General features: G+C 55.7%; 1 protein-coding gene, 1 long non-coding RNA gene and 1 other non-coding gene across 4 annotated transcripts; 1 reads left to right on the top strand and 2 right to left on the bottom strand.

Annotated features, from left to right (window-relative positions):
* The first annotated feature begins 832 nt into the window (after positions 1-832).
* Positions 833-11,911, top strand: ST6GALNAC2 (ST6 N-acetylgalactosaminide alpha-2,6-sialyltransferase 2). Of its 2 annotated transcripts, XM_069798992.1 has the most exons (10): positions 833-1,141; positions 6,836-6,928; positions 7,050-7,107; positions 7,764-7,938; positions 8,737-8,902; positions 8,987-9,125; positions 9,266-9,369; positions 9,530-9,613; positions 10,230-10,329; positions 10,559-11,911. In XM_069798992.1, the coding sequence occupies exons 1-10, from the start codon at positions 1,017-1,019 to the stop codon at positions 10,724-10,726; spliced, it is 1,212 nt and encodes a 403-aa protein (XP_069655093.1). In that variant the 5' UTR covers positions 833-1,016; the 3' UTR covers positions 10,727-11,911. The 2 variants fall into 2 exon arrangements, with proteins under 2 accessions (XP_069655093.1, XP_069655092.1); XM_069798991.1 differs by lacking the exon at positions 6,836-6,928 and having other exon boundaries at positions 855-1,141.
* Positions 11,912-13,136: 1,225 nt separating this feature from the next.
* On the bottom strand, positions 13,137-17,852 carry LOC104319866 (uncharacterized). The gene is made up of 6 exons (XR_011327203.1): positions 17,752-17,852; positions 16,865-16,962; positions 15,737-15,826; positions 13,782-13,830; positions 13,371-13,501; positions 13,137-13,214 (listed from the first exon to the last, which is right to left on the bottom strand). It is a non-coding gene; the product is annotated as an uncharacterized lncRNA (long non-coding RNA).
* On the bottom strand, positions 17,034-17,108 carry LOC138688326 (small nucleolar RNA R38). Its single transcript, XR_011327349.1, has one exon. It is a non-coding gene; the product is annotated as a small nucleolar RNA R38 (small nucleolar RNA).
* Positions 17,853-21,729: the final 3,877 nt, after the last annotated feature.

Raw genomic sequence — 21,729 nt, forward strand, 5'->3', positions numbered from 1 at the left:
CCCGCTGTAACACACATTTTGGTATGCATATCCTACAGTTAGCAGGGCTGTTTTCTTTGTTTCAATGAGTTTAACTGAAGTAATGTCGAAATATTCTTTCAAAAAAGGAACTGAAGCACTTCGCTTCTGAAAATGTCAAAATGCTTCATTCGGATTTCCCCCCAAACCCGTTTTTCATTTCCCCCAGCCTAAACCATTTGTCGAACTTGGCACAAAGCCCTGAACGGTTTTGTTTGCTACAAAAACCACATTGTGGGGGTGCGATCTGTTCAGCCAAAAAGCCACCAGGGACCCGGAGGCAGCACCCCACCAGTGTGTGTCCCCCCCTTTCTCCCCTTTTACACCAGATTTGCTCCTGCGGCGGCAGGTTTGCCTGCGAGCGGCTGGGTGCCGGTATGTGCTGTGGTGCTGCTATTGGGCACCCCAAGACCAGAGTCTGGCTTTACTTTGGAGCCTGGAGTTTCTGATAAACTTCTAATAAACAGCAGGCACCTCCGGCCACGCTTGGCGGTGGCTGCGCTGTGGGGTCGCCGGGTGCTGGCGTGGGCTGCGCACGCTGCCGGTTGTGAAGCAGCTGGTGGTAAAAGCACATGTTTTAGCCAAACAAGAAAGTTACAGAAAGGGGGAACCTTCGTGCTTTGTGAGCTGTAGGTGGTTGGCATGAAAAGAAGGCAAAAAAAAAGCACATTTTCCTGCTGGTCTGAGTAAATGTTTAATCCCCAGTTCAGAGAAAAAAGCAGCTCAAAAGTGCTTTTTTTCTCAGCAAGTCTGAACCAGTCAGCCGGCTGCCTCCTCCCTCCGGCTCACACCCTCCCTCCCACCGCTCAGGAGTAATATCCATCCCAGTCGGCAGGACGGAGCAGTGTCTGCACCCACAGGGCCAAGAGAGGAGAGGGGTCGGGAAGTTTGCAGGGCCAGTTGCAGGCAGCGGCGGGACGGCGGCGTGCCCGGTGCAGGCAGCACAGGCTCCCACGCTCCCGCTTGCCTGCGCTACTCCAGCGGTTGAAGTGTCTGGGATGGGGTCCCCGCACTGGAAACGGCTCTGCCTTTTGCTCCTGGCAGGTTTAACATCCTCCTTGCTCCTCTACGGTCACTACTATGCTGCGGTGGAGTTGCCCCCCAGCCAGAGGATCATAGCCAGGTAAGGGGGGACGCGGAGCGGGCTGGGAGGCAGGGATGTACAAATCCAGCATGAGGTACCATGGGCTGGGAGGCAGGGATGTACAAATCCAGCATGAGGTACCATGCGCTGGGGTGGGGAGAGGGAATTGGGCTGCTGGTGTGGGCCCCTCGGTGCGGGTTATCTCGGCTGCGCCCCCGGTTGTTGGCTGGTTTGGGAAATGTGCTTGCAGCAGGTGCTGCCCCCTGCCCGAGGTGTCCTGGGCACTGGGTCCTGCCTATGGCCACCAGCTGAGCCCAGGGGTGCCCAGCGCAGGACCTTGGGGTCATGGGGGGCTGCAGGGGTCCCCACAGGGGTTCAACCCATCAGAGTGCAAAGAAACCATTGCTGGGTCCAGGGACGGCTGGGGGTGCTCAGCCCCCAGCGGGATCAAACCCCCTTCAGCAGCCAGCCAGCCCCTCTGCAAGCCCCATGTGTCCCCGCTGAGCTGATTTAGGATCAGAGCTGGCTGATTGTCCTGGGGGGAGGTTTGGCCCCCATGGAGCTGCACTGATCCCCCCACTGCCAGTGCAAGGCATCCGATCCCACTCGGATCCCCGGGGTTGCCGCCCCACCGCTTGCAAACTCCCAGGGGCTGCAGCATTTCCCAAACTCCAGCAATTTGCATCTCCCCATCTGTGGTCACGTCTGCCTTCCCTGCAACCTCCCCAAGCCCCTTCCTGAGTCTCCCCGGTGCCAGGTGGGTGAGGGTGTTGGGGTCCCCCAGGGAGCCCTGGGGAGCACGGCTGAGTGGGCAGGGTGGGAGGGAGCCTGCACAGCACTTGGCCTGCAGGACCAGCCACCTTCCTCTCCTGTGAGCGTCAGGTAATGTGCCACAAGAGTGCTATGGGTGTCCCCAGCCTCCATGCTGGGTGCTCTTGGGTGCCATGGGTGCGATAGACCCCAGCTGCCAGGGTGCCGCCCGGGAATGGAGGTTGCTGTGGGGACCAGAGCCGGTCCTGCATGGGGTGATCTGAGTGCAGCCAGATTTGTGCTGGGAGTCGCTGGGAATGCAGCTGGCTGGGCTTCCCTGGGGTCCAGACGCTCTCTCTTCTCCAGCTGGGAGATGGGGGCTCTCCTTGCCCCCTCTTGTCCTGCCCAGGGCAGGGATCTCCTCTCCTGCTGGTCTTGCGGAGCAGAAGTATCCCCAGCAGCCCGGGCAGAGTTTGGCTGTTTTCACCCTCCTCCACGCTGGGTGAGCAGTGCTGCGAACAGCAGCAGCGTTAGCTCGTACCGCACGGCGCTTGGGGCAGGTTGCGGCTGGGGTGTGGAGCAGCTCTCCACAAAGAGCTTGATGTCCATGAGAGGGGAAACTGAGGCCCGCGAGGGCAGCGGGACGTGCCCAAGGACCACGCTGGAGCTGGGAATGGAAACTAGCCTTGCCGTGGCACTGGGTCCGTGGCCCATCCCAGGAGCAGGGTGCAGAGGCGACCCACGGGATGGGAGCCGGGAGTGGGTTCCCCCCAGCCCGTGGCAGGCTGCAGGTAACTCAGTCACTGCCTAACCCTGCCTGGACCTGCCCCAGCCCCGGGTCCCCGCGCCGCAGAGCCAGCCCAGCCTCCTGCCCCGCGACCGATGGGACCGAGGGTCAGCTCGTCCAGCCCCAGAGAGGAGCCCAGGGCGAGATAACAGGGAGCCGACCTGCACTCCAAACCAGAGCGAGTCCTGTTTGCTCCGATTCCGTGTTTAGAAACGCGCCGTCCCCTGATTGCTCTTTGTCCAGCCTGAACTGTGCACCCGGAGGAATCGGTGCTGCCCTGCCGATGGATGCGGGGCTGAGTCCAGAGGTGAAACTGGGACAGCTGGTGTTTTGCACGGCTGACGTGCTATCACAGAGTGCACGCTTTCTGCTCTGCCTGCCGTTGGGGATGAAAGGGAGGGTCGGGGGTGCTCACTCGTCGGTGCAGGTGGCCACGTTTCGGCAGGGAGGTTTGTGTGAGCAGTGCCTCTGCGCAGACTTACGGGGCGACAAAGGGGGTTGGGAGGAAGCTGACCCCCCACTTGATGCTGGCTGCTGCCACCACCAAATCACCCGAGGGCCAGATACCCACGGCAATGCCCAGTACCCCTCCAGTTCAGCACGAAGCTGGTGGCAGCGGTGAGACCCCTACAGAGATGGGTGAAATGCCCTCGTCCCCGCAGAACTGGCCACCCGGTGCTCAGTGGGGCTGCAGGGAGCCGAAATCCCTGGAGCCCCCCGGGTTCAGCTGGCCACAGCCTCGTCCCACTCCCTGCCCAGCCATCTCTCTGAAACCCCACCGGTGAGCTGCCAGCACTGCTTGTGGCTTTGTTATTAGGGGAGACAGGATGAGCGCGGAGCTCTGCCCAGCCTCGCTGTGCCGCTCTGGCGCTGGGCCAGGGAAAGATGCTTTCTGGAGCTCGGCCCTTTGCGGTGGGATGGAGCAAACGCCTTCTGAGAGCGGGTTTGCGTTGCTGCTTCGGCTTTCTCAAATGGCTCTGCAGGGCCCTGGGAGTGTTTGCTGAAGATAAGGCCAGAGCGTGTGCTCACAACACTCATACATGGTGTTATCTTCTGGAAATGGGGGGTGGCCACAGACCAGAGACGTCATATTTGTGAATGCCACGGCAGAGAGCGCACCCAGGCTTGGCTGGCTCCACTGCCGCAGCTGGTGCCTGGGCAGCCAAGGGCCACTCCTTCCCCGGAGCCCCATTGTGCATCGGCCGGTCTGGGGCAGGGTTGTCATCTTCTGAGTCAACCAAGCATCACGAGGTGCTTCACCACATCCTGGCGGGTGACGTCAAAGTGTTTGGCTCCCCGACGCGCCACTCTGTTTTGGGGGGGGGGGGGGAGGGTGTCCCCAGCTGCTCCACGCCCTCCCTGGCAGCGTTTGGGCAGCAGCCACAGCCAGGATGGCTACCGTGATGCTGGGGAGCTGGCTCCAGCACCCGCAGCTGGGATGCGAGTGCAGGGAGGTGCTGACGTGGGGACTGAGTTTATCAGGTCAGCACAAGTCCTGGAAAAAGTGATGAGCAAGTGCCACGCACCATGTGTGGCCACAGGTGGAGGAGGGAACCAGCTCCCATTGAACATCAGCAGGAGCCAACCTGCTGGGCTGCCTGCACCCACCTCCCTCCAGCCAGCCCAAGCACAGCCGGGTCTCAGCCCCCCGCGCTGCCCCGGGTGCTCCCACAGCATCCCTGGCAGTTCAGAAAGCAGCACAGCACCCTGCCGCTGCCAGTGTCCGGGTCTTTGCCTTGTCCTGCAGGCACTGGGATGAGCCAGGGAATGGGAATGGAAGGGTCTGTACCAAGAAATAAGAGTGGGAGAGCTCGGAGGGCTGGGTGGGCAGAGATGTGCAGCTGGGGCTCATGAGCCTGATGAGGAAGGGCTGGAGAGGCAGCAGGGTAGGAGAAGCTTTTTTGCGTGCATCTCCTGGGCAGTATGAGCTTGGGCATGGTGTGTGAGGGTAACGGCTTTTGGGGTTTGGTGGTGGGTTGCGCCTCTGTGGCCAGAAAAAGGGTGGGTGGCCAAACAAGGGGGCTTTGGGTGCAGGGGGGTGTGCTGCTCCGGGGAGCTTGGTGCATTGCAGGAGCTGGTTCTGGAGGTTTCTTCAGTCCCTGGTCCGTTGTTCAGGTTCTGGTAATGTTTATAAGCTCCTACTGGTGAGGCACTTGGGCTGGGGATCTTCTGTGTCGTGAGATGGAGGAAGCAAGCAGGGCTGGGGTGGCTCGCTGAGGGTGAGCTCTGTGGGGATCCCATGGCGGTTCGTTGCAGCTCAGCTGTTTTCAGTGCGCAGAGCTTTCCTTGTAGCTGCTGTGAGACTCTTGCATGGGCAAGCTCTGCTCTGATCAGGGTGTACTGCCTGTACCTGGCAGAGATGAGCTGAAAGAGCAGCCTCCAGCGTAACCACGAGGTCTCCTACAGCCTTTGGATGGCCTTTCCCAGCCAGTGCCTTGCTGTGCACAGACCCTGCCAGGGCAGCTCCGCTCCCATCCGCAAGCTGAGGGAACAGGCAAGTTTGGTCAGGCTGGGTTTGTTTAGATGCTCACAGTGATAACACCAGAAAGGCCCTGCAGAAAGCTGCAGCTTTGGCATCTCTCTGGGGTGGCTCAGTCCCACCTTGGTGACCTTCGTGGGGATTTGCCCGCCCTCCTCTCCATCAGCTCAGGTGCTCCGGGGATGAGTCTCAGGGATGAGCTGGTGGCTGCAAGGAGAGGTGGGAGCAGTGCCAGCCCGACCCCTCTCCTGCCTCTGGGGCCAGCCCCGGTGTCAGCCCTCCTGTACTGTACGCAGCAGGACAGCTCTTTGCACGTGTTTGGAGGGCAGGATCTGGCCATGGGGTAGAGCTAAGTCAGGGACCTTGCCCCTGGGCTGGAGCGTGTGTGTTTTGAATGGTGGGGGCTCTGCAGGGCAGCAGCTCTTGCTGGGGAGGTGCCTTTTTATGGGACACTGGGGCAAGACGCACTGGCTTGATTTCAAAAGCTGCCCTGCTCCTCTCGTGGTGCTGAGCCCCCTGCACAGGCGGGATGCCTTTGCCCTCAGCATCCCCTGCCCAGATCTGGCGGTGCTGGGACAGTGGAAGGAGGGAGCTGGGACTAAAGCCTGCTTGGCCATGACTCCCTGTCCGTGCCTGGGGAGATGCTCCAGCCCCCAGTGCCAGCACCCAGGCAAGGGGCTGGGCTGTCCCTCCGCATCATGCTGTACCCCCAGGGTGGCACAGAGCAGGGTTTGGGTGGCAAACAGGTCTGGATCTACTCCCGGGCAGGGCTGTGGGTGCCGCTGGTGTCGACAGGGGCCGTGACGGGGATGGAAACCCAATGCCTGCCGCGCCGGGCAGCGTCGCGCCAGCGGGGGCCGGGGGGGGAGGCAGAGCTCCGCTCCCCACCTGCCTCTACCTGTCCCCAGGCTCCCAAGCAGAGATCCCGTAACAAGGGGGCCCTTGTCTCCTCCACAATGCCCCCCTTCTGGCCTGAGCACCTGCAGGCTGGGCTGGAGGCGGCGCCGGGGGGCTCTGAAGGGCCCTTCTGTGCGGGGATGAATGGGAGCCTGTTCCCCTCCGGTGGGCTCCCACCTCCTGCTTGCCAGGCTGCGACCCTGCCTGCCCCTGGCCCCCAGCCCCACACACCCCCCTTGGGAGACCGGGTCTGCTCTGCCTGGCCCCGTAGGGCTCAGGGCACCCCAAGATGCTCGGGGTGGGAAGCCTTCTGCCTCTGTCCCCCAGTGCTAAATGAAGGATCAGGGCATGCCCCAGCTGGCCCCCTGGCAGAGGGGGGTCCTGCACACCCTGGGAGCCTCCAGATCCCAGTTGCTGATTGCTTTGCCAGTGTAGCAGTTTTATGTGTCCTGCTGGCTTGCCCAGCTTGTCCCAGCCTCATCCCTCTCATGCTCGGGAAAGGTGGGATGGTGGGAAGAGCAGGGGAGGTCTCGGCAGGGTCTCCCCAAGGCTGCAGGCTGGGCTGGGTGCAGTTTTTGGAGGTGGGACCCACCAGGAGACGGCGGCTTCTTTCTGCACAAACCCCGTATTTTGCAAATCCGTGGCTCTCTGCTTGCAGAAACACGCGCAGACAGGGGGTGGGTGGGCGCAGGCAGCGGTGGAGAGGAGCCAAGTGGAGGTGACATGGTCCTGCCCCGTGGCTCTCGCAGGTTGGGGGTGTTGGGGTGCAGTGGCTCAGTGTCACCTCCCCGGCTGAGCCCCTACTGGCTTCTTCTCCCAGCCTGCTGCGGCCAGAACCGCTGGTCCTGGCTCCGTCAGGGACATCGCGCCAAGCTGGCAGCCACAGATGGGCCCTTGAAGGCAGCTTAGAGAGGTAAGGGACTAAGGTGTGCGCATTGGTCCTGGCACGAGCTGGGAGCCCCCTGCCCACTCTGGGGTTCCCCAGTGCCCACATGATGGATTTTTAACTCTGCTATATGTTTTCCCCTTTCCAGTGGGAAGCCCTTCAAGCCTTCTGCCGAGCTGGAGGAGCCCAAGCCCAGCAGAAAGCAGGTAATCGTTAGCACGATATGGTTAGTGTCCTTGGTGCTCCTCCTTGCTGGGTTTTGTTGGTTGAAGGTCTGTGGGGGGAAGCTGAAGAGGAGCAGCACTGTCTGGAAAGGGTTTTGTGTATGTGTGCGGAGGAGAAACCTCCTCCATCCATGCACGTGGGTCTCCCCAGGCGTCCCTGCTGCCGTGGTAGCACCTCCCCGAGCAGTTCCCCAATGTGGAGGTTGGAGCCAGCATCACCCACTCTCTCCAACCCCATGATGCCTGGGCCACCAGCCCAGGCTGGAGGCTTGTGAGGATGGACCCAGGTTCTGGGAGGGACTGGTCCTGGGCATTGGGGCTGTTCTCGTACAGCAAAGGCCTTTAGCGGGGTGCCCACACTAGAAGGTGCTGAATCTTTCACAGGGCTCATGCTCTCAGGTGACTCTGTAAGTCCTGGTCCCCCCAGCCCCAGGGAGCTGGGTACCAAAGGGCATTTTGCAGCAGGAAACTGAAGCATGAGGCAATGCCCTTGCCTGGGTGACTCAGCAGAGCATGTGATGGACAAGAAGCATTTCTGTCCCTGGGTTTGTCCTCTCCTCAGTGCCTGCTGAGGGGTGGAGATGTCACAGGAAGGTAGACCCAGGCTGGAGACTGAGCCAAGGTCCTCCTCCCTCCAGCCCAGCACGTGCCTCCGCTCGGTGATGGCCAGAGCAAAGGCAGACCCCAAGTTTGGGGAGATCTTCCGCTTTGACACCCCCGTGCTGATGTGGGACCAGCACTTCACCCCGGAGACCTGGGACGGGCTGAAGGCACGACATGTCCCCTATGGCTGGCTAGGCTTGTCCCACGCAGGTATGGACCCAATGGGGATGGGGGTGGCAGCAGATGGGCAAGGGGGGTGATGGGAGGGTGCGGGGCAGCTCGAGGGGCCAGGGAGCCCAGCAGAAGGGACTGAAGAAATGGGGCAGGCAGAGAAGCCCTGCAGAGGAGCCAGGAACCTTGATCTCTTCCCACTCTGCCTCCCAGGGTGGAGGGGATGGCTTTGCAAATGCCATTTGCTGCATCTTGTGACATTTTCCCTGAATAAAAGCTCCAGTGTGTGCATGATTATTAACTGGGGCCGGAGGAGCTCGGACAACCCTCTCCATTGTTGTGGATGGAGATTGTTTCCCTTCCTACCCCAGACCCACTCTCTGCTCTCCCTGGCAGCCGCCAGCTTCAATCCCTGGGCTGGGAAGTGCTGGGGGCAGCGGGGGGGGAGTCAACCAGTGGCATTTGCAAGGAGACATTGTCAGGAGGGGACACGGCCAGCACAGGCAGCAGCATCCACAGGGCTGGGGCTGGAGATGTCCCGATGCATCCCCATGCCTTGCATGGCCTCAGGTGGCCGCTGTTTGGAGCAGGCTTAGGAAGGGCTGTGAGGGGGTGACACCGAGCCTGTGAGAGGTGGCACTGGCTGGTGTCCCCCCATCCCACCTGTAGACCCCTGTCCTGCACGAGGATAGCATGAGCTTCCTTGTGTGCTGCTCCTGGATGTGCTCTTGCACAAGTTTGTCCGTGCGTGCTGTTGCACGCTTAAGCGCACAGGTGCTCACGCGGGCTGATGCACACCTTTTCCCCACTGACCGGCCCCATCCTGCTCTGTTCCAGTGGTGGGCAGCACCCTCCGGCTTCTCAACACCTCCGCCAACAGGCACCTCTTTGACAGGGACGCTTTCCCCGGGGGCTGCGTCCGCTGCGCCGTGGTGGGAAACGGCGGCATCCTCAACGGCTCACGGCAGGGCAAGGCGATCGATGCGCACGACCTGGTCTTCAGGTGCGGACAGGTCCTGGGCAGGATGGGGCCATGGGTGCTGGGGAGAGGCCAGTCCAGGACACGTGTCCTGCGCTTTTCCCGCAGGCTCAACGGTGCCGTGATCAAAGGCTTCGAGGAGGACGTCGGGACCAAGATCTCCTTCTACGGCTTCACGGTGAACACCATGAAGAACTCTCTCATCGCCTATGAGGAGTACGGCTTCACCCAGATACCCCAGGCCAAGGTGAGACCCCAAGGGCTTGTTGGGGAGGTGACCCCAAATTCTCCCTTGAGGCTGGGCTTGCTCCCTCAGTCCTCGTCCCGTTGGCGTGGGCAGTGCCCGAAAGCCCCCCCTCAAGTGCCACGTCTGTGTCCCCACTGCAGGACCTGAGGTACATCTTCATCCCCTCAGATGTCCGGGACTATGTCATGCTGAAGTCGGCCATCCAGGGCATCCCAGTCCCCGAGGGCTCGGACAAGGGGGACAAGTGAGTAGCCCCCCCAGATCCTCCCAGCACCGTTGGTGATGTACCAGAGGGAGTATGAGTTGCCTGCCCTCGCCCCGTGTCTGTCCCTGGTGGGATAAACCCTAAGTAGCTCCAGGACTCCTGTGACATGACTTCTGCCCTTCTCCTTGCCCCAATGCAGACCACAGAAGTATTTTGGACCAGAGGCATCTGCAGAGAAGTTCAAGCTGCTGCATCCAGATTTCTTGCAGTACCTGACAGCGAGGTGAGGATGATGAGGACCGTGGCTGCTGCCCAGCTCTGCTCCATGCTGGGCTCAGACCATCTGCCTCCCACCACTGCTCTCTCCAGTACAGACCAGTGGCTGCCCAGCATCAAAACGCAGTCCCAGTCCTCCCCAGGCATTGGAACCACCTCTGCCCTGCTCTCTGCAGACAAGGCAGAGGCATCTCTCCCCTGCCATTCCTATTTGCTGCAGCACAGCTCACATCCCCTCCTACACCTCACTGTGCTCACCTTGTCTCCCCATTTCCCCAGATAAATTAAATTTTGACCTAGTCTAACAGGAGCAGAGGTAGGGCCCAAAAGGATTGTCTCTTCCTACCTTTCATGAAAGCAGGCACATGGGTTGGTGTGATTTCAAACAGCAGAGAGGTGCCTTTTAGCAACCTGCAACAAATGAGCTGAACCTTAGTAGCAGCCATCAGAGAATCCACAAGTCCTGTGTTTCACTTGGTGCTTCTGCCTTACCAGGCACTGGTGTCACCGAGTGCATGATGGGGGCTGGATGGGTGCTGGGTGCTGCTGGGTCTGGTGCTGGGGGCCACGGTGCTGTGCCAGCCGTGATTCCCCCCCCCCCAACCTGCCGTGTCCACCGGCAGGTTCCTGCGGTCGGAGCTCCTGAACACGCAGTACGGCTCGCTCTACATGCCCAGCACCGGTGCTCTCATGCTCCTCACCGCGCTCCACACCTGCGACCAGGTAAGAGGCCATGGGGCCACCTTCCCCCTGGGGACAAGGATATCCCCCCCTTTGGCTGCTGGGGGCTTGTGAATAGCTGCTGTAAGGCTCCTGGTGGGGACCAGCGTGTCCTGGTGGCTGTCCTACATGTGCCACCCCATCCCTGGGGGGTGGGTGGTGGTGCATGGACCGCCCAAGGTGGAGCCCTGACCCTGTCCTTTGTCTGTCTGTCCCACCTCCCTCCCTGCAGGTCAGTGCCTACGGGTTCATCACTGCCAACTATAAGCAGTTCTCAGACCACTACTACGAGCTGGAGAAGAAACCACTGGTGTTTTATGCCAACCACGACATGATGCTGGAGTCAGCGCTGTGGAGGAGCCTGCACCACGCAGGGATCATGACCCTCTACCAGCGGTGAGGCTGGGCAGCCGCCCACAGGGGCAAGTCTGAGGACTCCTGTGGCTCTTCTCTTTCCCAAAGGCCACCTTCTCCCTCCCGAGGGTTCTCCCCAGCTGGCCAGCCAGCCCAAGGAGCAAGACCCGCCACACCACAGCCAGTGGTGGTGTGATGGTAAGGGGCAAGCTGAAACTGGCAGAGAAATGTTGCGTTTTTCTCAGGGATCTCCAGCAATGTTTTGTGGCTCAGTGTGATTGAACGTGGCCTTTGGGGCACCAAGAAGCAGCACGGCATGTGGCTGTGACCTCCCAGCCCCACGAACGCAGCTGTGGGGCAGCAGTGGCCCCTCTGAAGCACAGGAGGGGCAGGGTGATGCTGGAAGAGGATGCTGGAGACGTGTACATGTGGAAAACACCCTTCACCTTGCCATCACACTCCAGCTCAAATGCTCGTCACTGTGGTGGGACCACAACAGGCATGATGAATCCTTGGACTGGAGACTAGATCATCCAGCTAACAGGAAGGTGGTGTGTTTGGAGAACACCTCCCTCCCAGACCACAGAGCACCTGAATTCCAGCCAGCTCTGGGTTGACGTGTGCCACTTCCCAGAAGGATGTTTGCCTCTGGGATCAGCAGGAAAGACAGCAGCTTGGCAGCCCTCCCCTGTGACAGATGCACAGCACGCCCTGTGATTTTCGCCTTCTCTAGCTCATGGTGTTTTCAAACAAACAAGGGTGTTAAAAGCCATCAGCTAAGAAAAGGGTTACTGCAACTCAGCTGGGACATCAGAAATGCGGCTGGCCTTTGAGCATCCTGGAGGCAAGAGCTGGCCCACAGCCCACTACCCACAGCCCACGTGTGTGTGGTAGTGGGTTTGTTGGGTTTTTCTTGCACAGGGACCACGTGGTGCCCTCCAAGTGCTTTGAGAAGGCAGCCCTATGCCAAGCAGGTTAAGGAGCCTGCTAGCTCGTTGGGTGAGTCTAAGTCATTGTCACTCTTTTTTTTCCTCCCCAGAAAAAGGGAGCTGAAGGTCTTGAACCCTTCAGCCATCCCGTGTAAGCCAGCACTGCTAAGGAAGACCCGCTGAAGAGGCTGCTGCAGCTGGTGGTGGCCAGAGGGTTGATATGGCCCAGGGGAGGGAGTGGTGTAATCTGAGACACTTTCCCGCTTTGTGTAATTACATAAAATAGTCAATGTCTTCTTTTATCCCCGTTTCTGTTGTTTTGATGAACTGGGTGGGGGCAAGACCCCCATACTTCCTGCAGCAAAGGAGCTGTAGCATGTAGTAGAGCAAGCCTTTGACTGGGTAACAGCCCCAGAGGCAGGGATGGGAGCAGGGTTAAACCGGAGAGACCTGGGCTGGCAGGGAGGCCTGGTGCCCCAGGCAGGCTGCCGTGCTGGATCTCTGGGAGCAGCTCTGAGCACAGCCTTTTTCTACTTGGGATGCTATTTGTTGTACGTCAGCTGGGGAGCAATGATCTACTGCAGAGATGGCAAGAGATATCCTGGTCATGAGCCAGGGAACCTCAAAACCCCCTCAAGCTCACAGCAGGTTGCTTTCAGGCAGTTCAAATGAGCATTAGCAAAGGTTAGTCTCTTAAGCCTGTTGCAGATGTAATCTCTAGCTTGGAGGCCATCTTGTGTTCCTAGGTCTCAAATTAACCTTTGTTCGCATCAGAGCCACCTTACAATGGTACCAAGGCAGCCAGTCAAGCTTGGTTTTTTTATTCACAAGCATTCAGCAAAACCTCTTTCATGACAAGAATGAGCCTGATCTTCACATCACCTGACTAAGACAGCACCAAAACCTCCTCAAACCAGCTCTGGCCAAGCCACAGCACAGCCCATGAGGTGACTCTGAACATGGCAATCAGCAGCACCTTGATGCACAGGGCAAAAAGAACAGGTTTTAAAAACAAGTGCCATCACAGTGCAGCATCCTGGCAGAATCCCATCCAGCTCATGGGCAGAGCTGTTTGTGCACATCAGGCACACATACACACACCCTCCTTTCCTATTTCACAAAGGGAGGCTTTCTAGCCAAAGGTGTAGCCTAGCCCTAGAGTTAAACATGCTGTTTTAAGGGCTTACCAGACAAGGAACCTGATGGCTGTACTACTGCCTCTCACTACTTCTCCCTTTCCTTTGAGCTTCCAAGCAGACCACAAGAACTATTTCTGTCACCAGTACTAGCTTAGCCATAAGTAGTTTTGTCACTGTTACCATGAACTGCTTTTCTTCAACTTTCAGCATCTGCAGACAGTGAAGTCTTCACGTATCAGGGAGGAGCAGGTCTTGCTATGAAGGGTAAGCTCACAACTGCTTGAATTTCAGAAAGCATTTTAGCCCCAAACCCCACTCAAAACCATTTTGGTTCAAGCAGATAAGCTTTACAAAAACCCCAAACAAAACCCAACTTCAACTCCCAAGATTTTCCATAACTTATTTTATTCTGGAACAGAAGACAGCAGGGAACCACTTTTTCCTCCAGCCAGCTGTAGACCAGGTCCTAGTGGAAAAAAGACAGTGTTAGAGCAATGCAACTGTCAGCTGAGAAGTTTCCAATTTGCACTATTTGAGAGTACAGGTCTTGAGACAGAAACTTGCTCCCCCCAAGCCAATGGCACTAGTGCCCAAATCCTCTTTGGCTTTACTGGTAACTTACCCATGATGTGGTTGCAGCAAACGCTGAGCAGCGAGAAGCCTGCGGTTACGCCCAAGTGGTCATTTTACACTGTTTCAAATGACGGTATCATTTGTGAGACCTGCTCCAGAACAATCTTCCTTCCGTTGCTTCTAGAGTTGGGAGACACCACAAAGCAATGCTGTAACTGCTTTCCTAAAAATTCTGAAACAATTCCTGCCCCTCTCTATTCTCAAAGCAGTGAGTAGCTTTTACTTTTCCTATTTATCATCAGACTGCCTCGTCACTTTTTTGCCCTCACTCCTTAGAAGCCAAAAGCCCCACGTGCTCTTTCCAGTGACTGGTCCCACTTGGAAAACAGCTGTATTGACAGAGCAGCCACTGTGACTGATGGTTTGTTAGTACCATTCCCCTCCCCTTTTGTATACTAACCTTGACTTGTCAAGAAGTCTGTTGTTGAGTTTGCTGGTTCAGCCTTCTTCTGCAAACAAATACAAATTCTGTTAAATAAAGCGTAAAATTATTTAGCAGAATGCAGCTGTCAGCCACCTAGAGAGAAAGTGCTGTTACAGCGTGTGTATTCAATGACTGTTCATCAGGTGAGAAGCTGTGGGTTGACCCTGGCTGGATCCTAGGTGTCCACCAAAGCTGCTCTATCACTCCCCTCCTCAGCTGGGCAGGGGAGAGAAAATAAAACAAAAGGCTCATGGGTCGAGATAAGGACAGGGAGAGATCACTCACCAACTACCATCATGGGCAAAACAGACTTGACTTGGGGAAATTAGTTTAATTTATTACCAATCAGATCAGAGAAGAGTAATGAGAAATAAAAACTAAAATCTTGAAACACCTTCCCCCCTACTCCTCCCTTCTTCCCAGACTTAACTCCACTCCCGATTTGCTCTACTTCCTCCCCCTCCAGGAGCACAGGGGGACAGGGAATGGGGGTTGCGGTCAGTTCATCACATTGTCTCTGCCGCTCCATCCTCCTCAGGGGGGAAGACTCCTCACACTCTTCCCCTGCTCCAGTATGGGGTCCCTCCACAGTCCTTCACGAACTTCTCCATTGTGAGTCATTCCCCCAGGCTGCAGTTCTTCACAAACTGCTCCAGCATGGGTCCCTTCCAGGGGCTGCAGTCCTTCAGGCACAGACTGCTCCAGCGTGGGTCCCCCACGGGGTCACAAGTCCTGCCAGAAAACCTGCTCTGTGGGCTCCTCTCTCCACGGGTCCACAGGTCCTGCCAGGAGCCTTCTCCAGCACAGGCTTCCCACAGGGTCACAGGCTCCTTTGGGCATGCGCCTGCACTGGTGTGGGGGTCCTCCACAGGCTGCAGGTGGGTATCTGCTCCACTGTGGACCTCCATGGGCTGCAGGGAGACAGCCTGCCTCGCCATGGTCTTCCTCACAGGCTGCAGGGGAATCTCTGCTCTGGTGCCTGGAGCACCTCCTCCCCCTCCTTCTTTACTGACCTTGGGGTCTGCAGGGTTGTTTCTCTCACATATTCTCACTCATCTCTCTGGCTGCAGTTGCTGTTATGCAGCAACTTTTCCCCCTTCTTAAACATGTTACCGCGGAGGCGCTACCACCGTCACCAATGGACTCGGCCTGGGCCAGTGGTGGGTCCGCCCTGGAGGTAGCTGGCACTGGCTCTACTGGACACAGGGGAAGCTTCTAGGAGCTTCTCACAGAAGCCACCCCTGTAGCCCTCCCACTACCAAAACCCTGCCACACAAACCCAATACATGAGATAAAAATGCATTTCTTACCTGCCCTTCTACCTGCCACTGTGCCTCCCTGTTTGGATAAGCAACTTAAAAGCTCTTTGCAGATCTAAACTGTGGTATGACAACAACAGGCAGCACTTATAGTCCCTGTACTGAGCCTTGCCATTTCTGGGCTCCGGAGAGCTAACTGCTGAACAGCCTGTGTGAATGGGACAGTGCTTGTGCTGCAGTTGAACACCGCAAGGGCAGGAGGAAAGGGGAGAGATGCTGCTTTTGGCCTACTGGTACCACTCGTGTCATCTGAGTCTTTGCAAGTGGCAGGAGACCCACTATGGGGAAATACATAAGCCTCAGTGGACAGTTGTTTCTCCCTCACAGCTGGATTGTCAGACAGGGATAACAGCACATCACAGGCTCAGTTTCTCTCCTGCTCTTGGCTATATAAACTCCTCAAGTTCTACAAAATTACATACAGCAAAGACACCCAGATGCCAACATGCTGATGACCAGGGTTCTTCATGATGACTAGTATTTTTTCTGGTAAGCATTCAAAGACTAGGTAGACTAGGTATTCTGCTCAGCAGACAAGTCATGCTGCCTACAGATCTGACATATAATTGGTAAATTAAAAACAAGCAGCAGGCAATACTGAAGCATTCTTACCAGCTTGAAGCCCAGCTTAGCAGCTGTCCTCTTGCCAAAGCTGTCTTTGGGCAACAGTACAACCCCAGGATTCTGCAGGACAATTTCCTCCTAAACACAAGTTGTATTGAACACTGTTAGCAACAGTACTCTGTATAAAGTCTGTCCTCTGCTCACTTCTTCTCCACCTCTTCTGAAACAAACAGCACTGGGTCACAGAGCAAGAATTAAAGACAGGAAGTTTTCCGTTCAGAGGCAGGTAATTTTTGACACAAACTTAGCACAGCAGAAACCTGTCCCTTGGAGACAAAAGAGCATGCTTTCAGTGAGCTGTCTCACTCAGAGACAATAAACTTCGGGAGGTGGATGCTGTTTAAATTCTTGCTTAGAAAAAAACCCCACCAGCTCCAAGACTTTGGTGGTTTAGACCCTTTTTAGCCGTTCCAAGCAGACATCCTCCTCCTCAGAGACATCTTAATCCAACTCCCTCTTTACACACAAGAATAATCCATTCATCCAGGATGTAAATTGTCTATGGGTTTAACTTGAGAAATGCATTCAAGCAGACCTAGGACAGACACATCCCTTCTGGGGAAGGATTCTTCAGGGTGTGTCCTTTGTAGGATGACCTTTTGGTGTATGTGAACTGCACCTCCCCACCCCCAGCAACCCGATCCAAGTTTGAAACTGTCCCAGTGCACCTCCAGGAAGGCAAACAGAACAATTATTCTTTCATTAGGTCTATTTCTGTGACAAATACAGTTATGAGATGAGCTGTGTCAAGTGTCTCCATAATGGGCTGTCATCCAATCCCTCTTACTTCTAATCCCTTCTACTCTTGCTCATCTTTGACCATGCTGACAAGCAGGTGCTCTACTGGGCACCAACAACAGTAAAATTCCCATTCATTCTGTGCTGCCTTTCAATTTGTGCTCCATGGCAGCAAAGGGCTGCACACTCAGGTGGCAGCTGCAACAAAGCTACAGCCTTGATTGGTTTAATTATATTAATCAAGCCATTGGGCTTTTATATCACCTCCCAGTAGCCCTGGGGACACAGAAGGATATAATTTGACGCAGCAGAATGAGTCTCACTTCCATAGCCCTGTAGGAGGAGAAAACTAGATTATGACAAGCTGATGTTTCTCACCATTGTGCAGCTGGTGCAGGTTTACTGACAGTCCAGTGAAGGAATCAGCTTCCCAGGCAGGTGAGTGTTTTTACCCTTGCTTGACACCATGCTATGCTCTGAAAGAGAGGAAGGTGACAGAGAGTTAGTTCATTTAACACACCATTCTTTTCCCTTTGTGTCTTTAACGCTGAGCCTCAGAGTCATGCTTCCACAGAGGAAAGATTAATTTCAGACAGGGATAACTTTATCATCACTAGCTCAGCTTCCAGAGCAGCCAAACCTGGGCCACACAGGGCCAGCCCAAAAACTCAAGCCTGTTCTTGACTCTGTGGTTAGCGTGCTGCTCGCCTGGGCAGCAACGACACCTGCAGCGTACAACTCGTTCCGCTGACCTCCTTCTGCGTGGGTACGCGGTCAAGAGCAATGGGTAACGTGGGCTCAGCCCGCTAAACCTCACTGCTTGCAGGGTGCTCAAAGACAAGGCCCAATACTGTACTGAGGGCAACGCTCAGGCAGAGCTACACCAGCTGCTGTATTTAATTCCTCCCACAGGCGCTGCTGGGGAGGAATCGGTACAAGCGTAGTCAAAATCGGCGAGCCGAGCATCGCCCGTGCCAGGCCGTGGTGCCAGGAGCATCCCCCGCACAGAGAAGGCCGGAGCCCCGTCCAGGCGGCGAGCAGGAGCCGCGGGGCCCACCGCAGCTCGGCCTTGCCTCCCTCCACCCACCATGGCGGGGGGGGGGGGGCACCATTACGTCCCCACAGGCAGACGTCGAGGCCTCGCCGCGCCCCATAGACAGCCGCAGCGGCGCGCAAGAGTGTCCCGCTCCCCCTACCGCTATCCCCGCGCCCCTCGGGGCCGCCGTGCCCACGGATGGCTGGTGATAACGACCCGCCCTACTCACCACCTGCGGCCCGGCCGCCATGTCGACCGGGAGCGAGCGCGGAGAAAGGAGGGGGCGGGCTGCGCGCGCCCGCTTCTCCCGCCAAGCCTCGCGAGAGGCGCGGGGGCTCATGGGAAGTGTAGTCCCGTCCCGCCGCGGCCTCCATGGCCGGCCCGGACCTGCCCCGCCGCTGCCCCCTCCCCGTACGGCCGGGACACCGGCCGAGGCACCGTGCCCTCGGGGCTGGCCCCCCGGGGCCGTGGGGGTGGGCCTGGGTTTGTGCCGGCGGGTGTCTGGGGAGGGACAGGGCTCCTCTGACAGGAGCCGTGAGCAGGGCTGGGCCCCTCACTCCGTCCTGTCTCTGCTGGGTGGGGATGCCAAATGAGAGAAAGAGAAAGAAATAAGTGTGTGTAACTTCTCCCTAGAGTGAGGCTGGACTCTTCCAGAGGCTGCTTCCGCGGCTGTCGCCTCACTCGAAGGCTCTGCAGCCGGTGCAGGGAAGCCACGGAGGTGGATGGGGTCAGGCTCAGCGATACGGGCTCGGAGCTGGGCCTGGGCTCCCTACGCAGAGCTTCTGCGCTGTCATGCTGCTCGTTAATTGCATTTATTCAGTCTTCATCTGCCCGGTTTACTAGGGAGACATGCATGATTGTACTTAGCACGCTAAATGCTTCAAAAGGCTGAACAAGCATTAGCTCATGTAGGAAGGGGCACACTTCAAACAGACTAATTAGCTGGAGATTGGGGATTAGTCAGAGATTAGTTAGTAAATGTATGTGCCATGCTTTGAATACGTGATGCTTCCAGTATGTATTAGGATTGTCCTTTGCTGTTAAAACCTGCCATGAAATGTGTAGGATCCTGTTTATCTTATGAACAATAACAAAGTGTAAACAGAACTGAGGGAAGAAAAAAATAAGAATAGCTAATATCCACTTTCTTGCCCCAAATCTTTATCCACCCTTGTGGTAAAAAGCTCCAGTGACTGGAAATGGAAAGCAGACAAACCTGAGACTGAAAGCGGAGAAATCTGAGTACAGATGAAAACCCTGTATTTAACTGGTGTCATCCCTGAAACGTCTGAGAGAAGTGGGGGATTCACAGTCCTTTGGGGCATTGGAATCAAAGATGTGCTTGTGGGAAAGTTGTCCGGTTCCCCACAGCGATAGCAAAGTAAGCTTCCTACGTTGGCGTTGTATGGCACGGCCAACTCATCTGTTGTCTGACATGTGAAAACACCACCTCGTGTTATCCTGAAGAGCTGAGTGCCGTGAGCTGGAGGGAAGCGCTGCCCAGGAGCTCAGTGTCTCTCTGCTCCTGGATTCCCTCCGATGGCAGGGAGATGGCTCCATGCTGCTGCCTGCACCGGCTGGCCCTGTGCTCTGGGAGGTCCTTCTCCAGGCAAGGCAGTCAAGTTCCCAGGGAAAGGCAGCATGACTTCATGTTTATTTTTAGTGCCTGAATCCTCCTGGTCTTGTTCCTGTTTTAGAACCTGATTTTTTTTTTTTTTCAGAGCATACATTTAACCTGACTTGTGAGACCTTTGCTCTCCAGAATGGCCCATGTTGTTTCTTAAAAGTCTCTCTTAAAAACTCAACAGACTGCAAGAAGTGCCTTTTTTTTTTTTTTTCCTTCAGTGGTACAGGGAGGCTGTAAAGAGATGCCAAGGTGCTGTTAAAAATAAGCGGCTTGCAACATAAGTGGCTGACTATGAGGCCTTCCCCAGCTCTCTGTGCCCTCTGCTAGCTGCAGAAAGCTAGCAGGCTGCCCTGGCAGGTTGGGCAGGAGCCTGGAGGAAGCAGCCTGCAGCAAGTCCCATGCCCTGGCATGAGGACATGAGAAAGCTTCAGCACTTTCCTGCCCCGCAGGAGCCTGTTGCACAAGTGTTGACCAGGTGGGAAGGCGGATGATGATATAGAATGGCAGTAATTAATGCAGTCTTCACTGCAGCGGCCTTTGCTCTGTGAAGATGTGGCTGGCAGTCTGCCTGACTACTTTTAGCTTTCCGAATAAGCAAATACATAAAACCCCACAACTAGAATTAGCCCTCTAAGTCCCCAAGGGACATAAGTTTTTTTTAAAATAAAACAACTAAAATCCTCCCTCGTGCAGAGTTCAGATCCTGGAAGGAGAGAAGACAGACTTGGATGTGCTGAGGGATTTGCCACCACGATGATTTTTGAGTTGAAGCTGCTCAGACCATAGAGTAACTGTCTGCTTGTGCCTATAAATGGATAAGCTCTGCCAGGTACCAAGTAATGAACTGACTCAATAATTAAAGCTCAGGAGAACAGCGTGAGTTAAGTGTGCGGTAGATTGGCTGTAATTATTCATGGTTGCAGTGCATAGATAATGTTTCCAAGCATATTTTAGAGGCAGAACAAAGAGGCTGGATGAAGAGAGATGGTGATCGCCTTGCCCATGCCCACGCTCTCCTAAATCTCTGCAACTTCGCCTGTGTGGGACTTAATCAAGTTTTCTCAGCTCTTCCCTTTAGAGGGCGTCCATGTCACACACATCTTCGGCGTGCAAACTTCACCCCGGAGCTGCAGTACAAGGCAAAGCCTCCCAGAGGTCAGCAGAACAGGGTGGCTCTTCTGAAGGGTCTGTGAACCTTCCTAGGGATGTGAAGGAAGCGACAGTCTGGTCTGAACAGTTCTGGTTGAACATATTCTCCTTCCTCAGGCAGTTGCAATGCTGCTTCCAGAGGCAATTTGGACATAATTTTGATAGATGTCCTGTGGCCAATCTCCATCAGCTACGGTATTTTCTTGCTCCAGTCTTTGAAAGGTTGAGCAAGTAAGGAAAGCTATTAAAAGGACATGGAGATCTTCTACATGTGAACGTTTTGGGGCTGCTCTCAACTTCCCAGCAGAGGATCTGGAGGCGATTGTGTCCTCCAGCAAATCGTATGGTATATTAAGCCCCCATCTTTCTGCTTTCTCAAGGCACTTCAGTATCTGTCCTGCAAAGCCACAGCATTATGCTCTACAAAGAAGTCTGAGCTCTGCTGTAGCGTATTTGGTTATCCATAGAGCAGATAAAAGGAGCATGGGCAGAACATGTGACAGAGAAGGGAAAGACAGAAAGACAAACAGAAATCATTGACAGAACCTCTCCAACTTCAGCTGGGCTTTGATCCCATGCTTAAATTGAAAGACAAGGTCTCCTCCCAGTTTCCCACCCATTTCCCCTCTTGGCTGCCTGCAAGTCCCTCCAGGGAGAAACTTGCCATGCTTACTGACAGCAATGTGATTTCCTCCTGGTTGCCCCCTCTGCCTGTCCTGGTCCCACCCTGCAGACAGGGTTCCACAAAGCCTGGAGAAACAAAGCGTCTGTTCAGAGATGTCATGCTGTGGTTATCATCTTTGACATATGGCTGGGGGAAGCAACCAGTGTATCTGAACACATTAAAAAGCTAGTCCCCCATTGCTAATTGCGTCTGGCAGGCACAAGCCCCCTGCGTGGCTTGAGCATATGAAGCACAAGGAGACGCTGAGGTGCAGGGGGTAGCTAGATTGATGCTTGTCTCTGTTACATATGCTGTGTGCACAGCAGTGTACAAAGAACAGTCCCTTGGGGTATAGCTGGAGATTGCTTGCTGGTATTTCAGGTGCCAGACTTCTGAGAGAAAAGATCTGTAGTGTTAAAAAAAGCCTGCCATGAGGTCCCAGATCCTGGTGTCTGCTGCTTCAAATCAGTCCCAAGAAATACCAGAAAGGCTCTTTGGAGCTCAGTAGCAGACAAGCAACATCTTCCCACACAGGACAAGGCATGCTGCAAACAAAACACCCTTTCCTTCTCCCAGCAGCAAAGCTCTTAAGCCTCCATTTAATGTTAAATACACGCTTAAACCCATTCCTCCTCAGTATGTCCTGTGTGCTTATGTAGAATTTTAGCAGGCTCAGAAATGCTCTGCTGTAACTGAAGCCTATCTGAAGTCTGAACCTCGTACACTGAATAACAAGAGCTTTATCTTTACAGAATATCTATGCAATG

The sequence above is a fragment of the Haliaeetus albicilla genome, chromosome 12, assembly GCF_947461875.1.
Source record: "Haliaeetus albicilla chromosome 12, bHalAlb1.1, whole genome shotgun sequence".
NCBI classification, from domain to species: Eukaryota; Metazoa; Chordata; class Aves; order Accipitriformes; family Accipitridae; genus Haliaeetus; species Haliaeetus albicilla.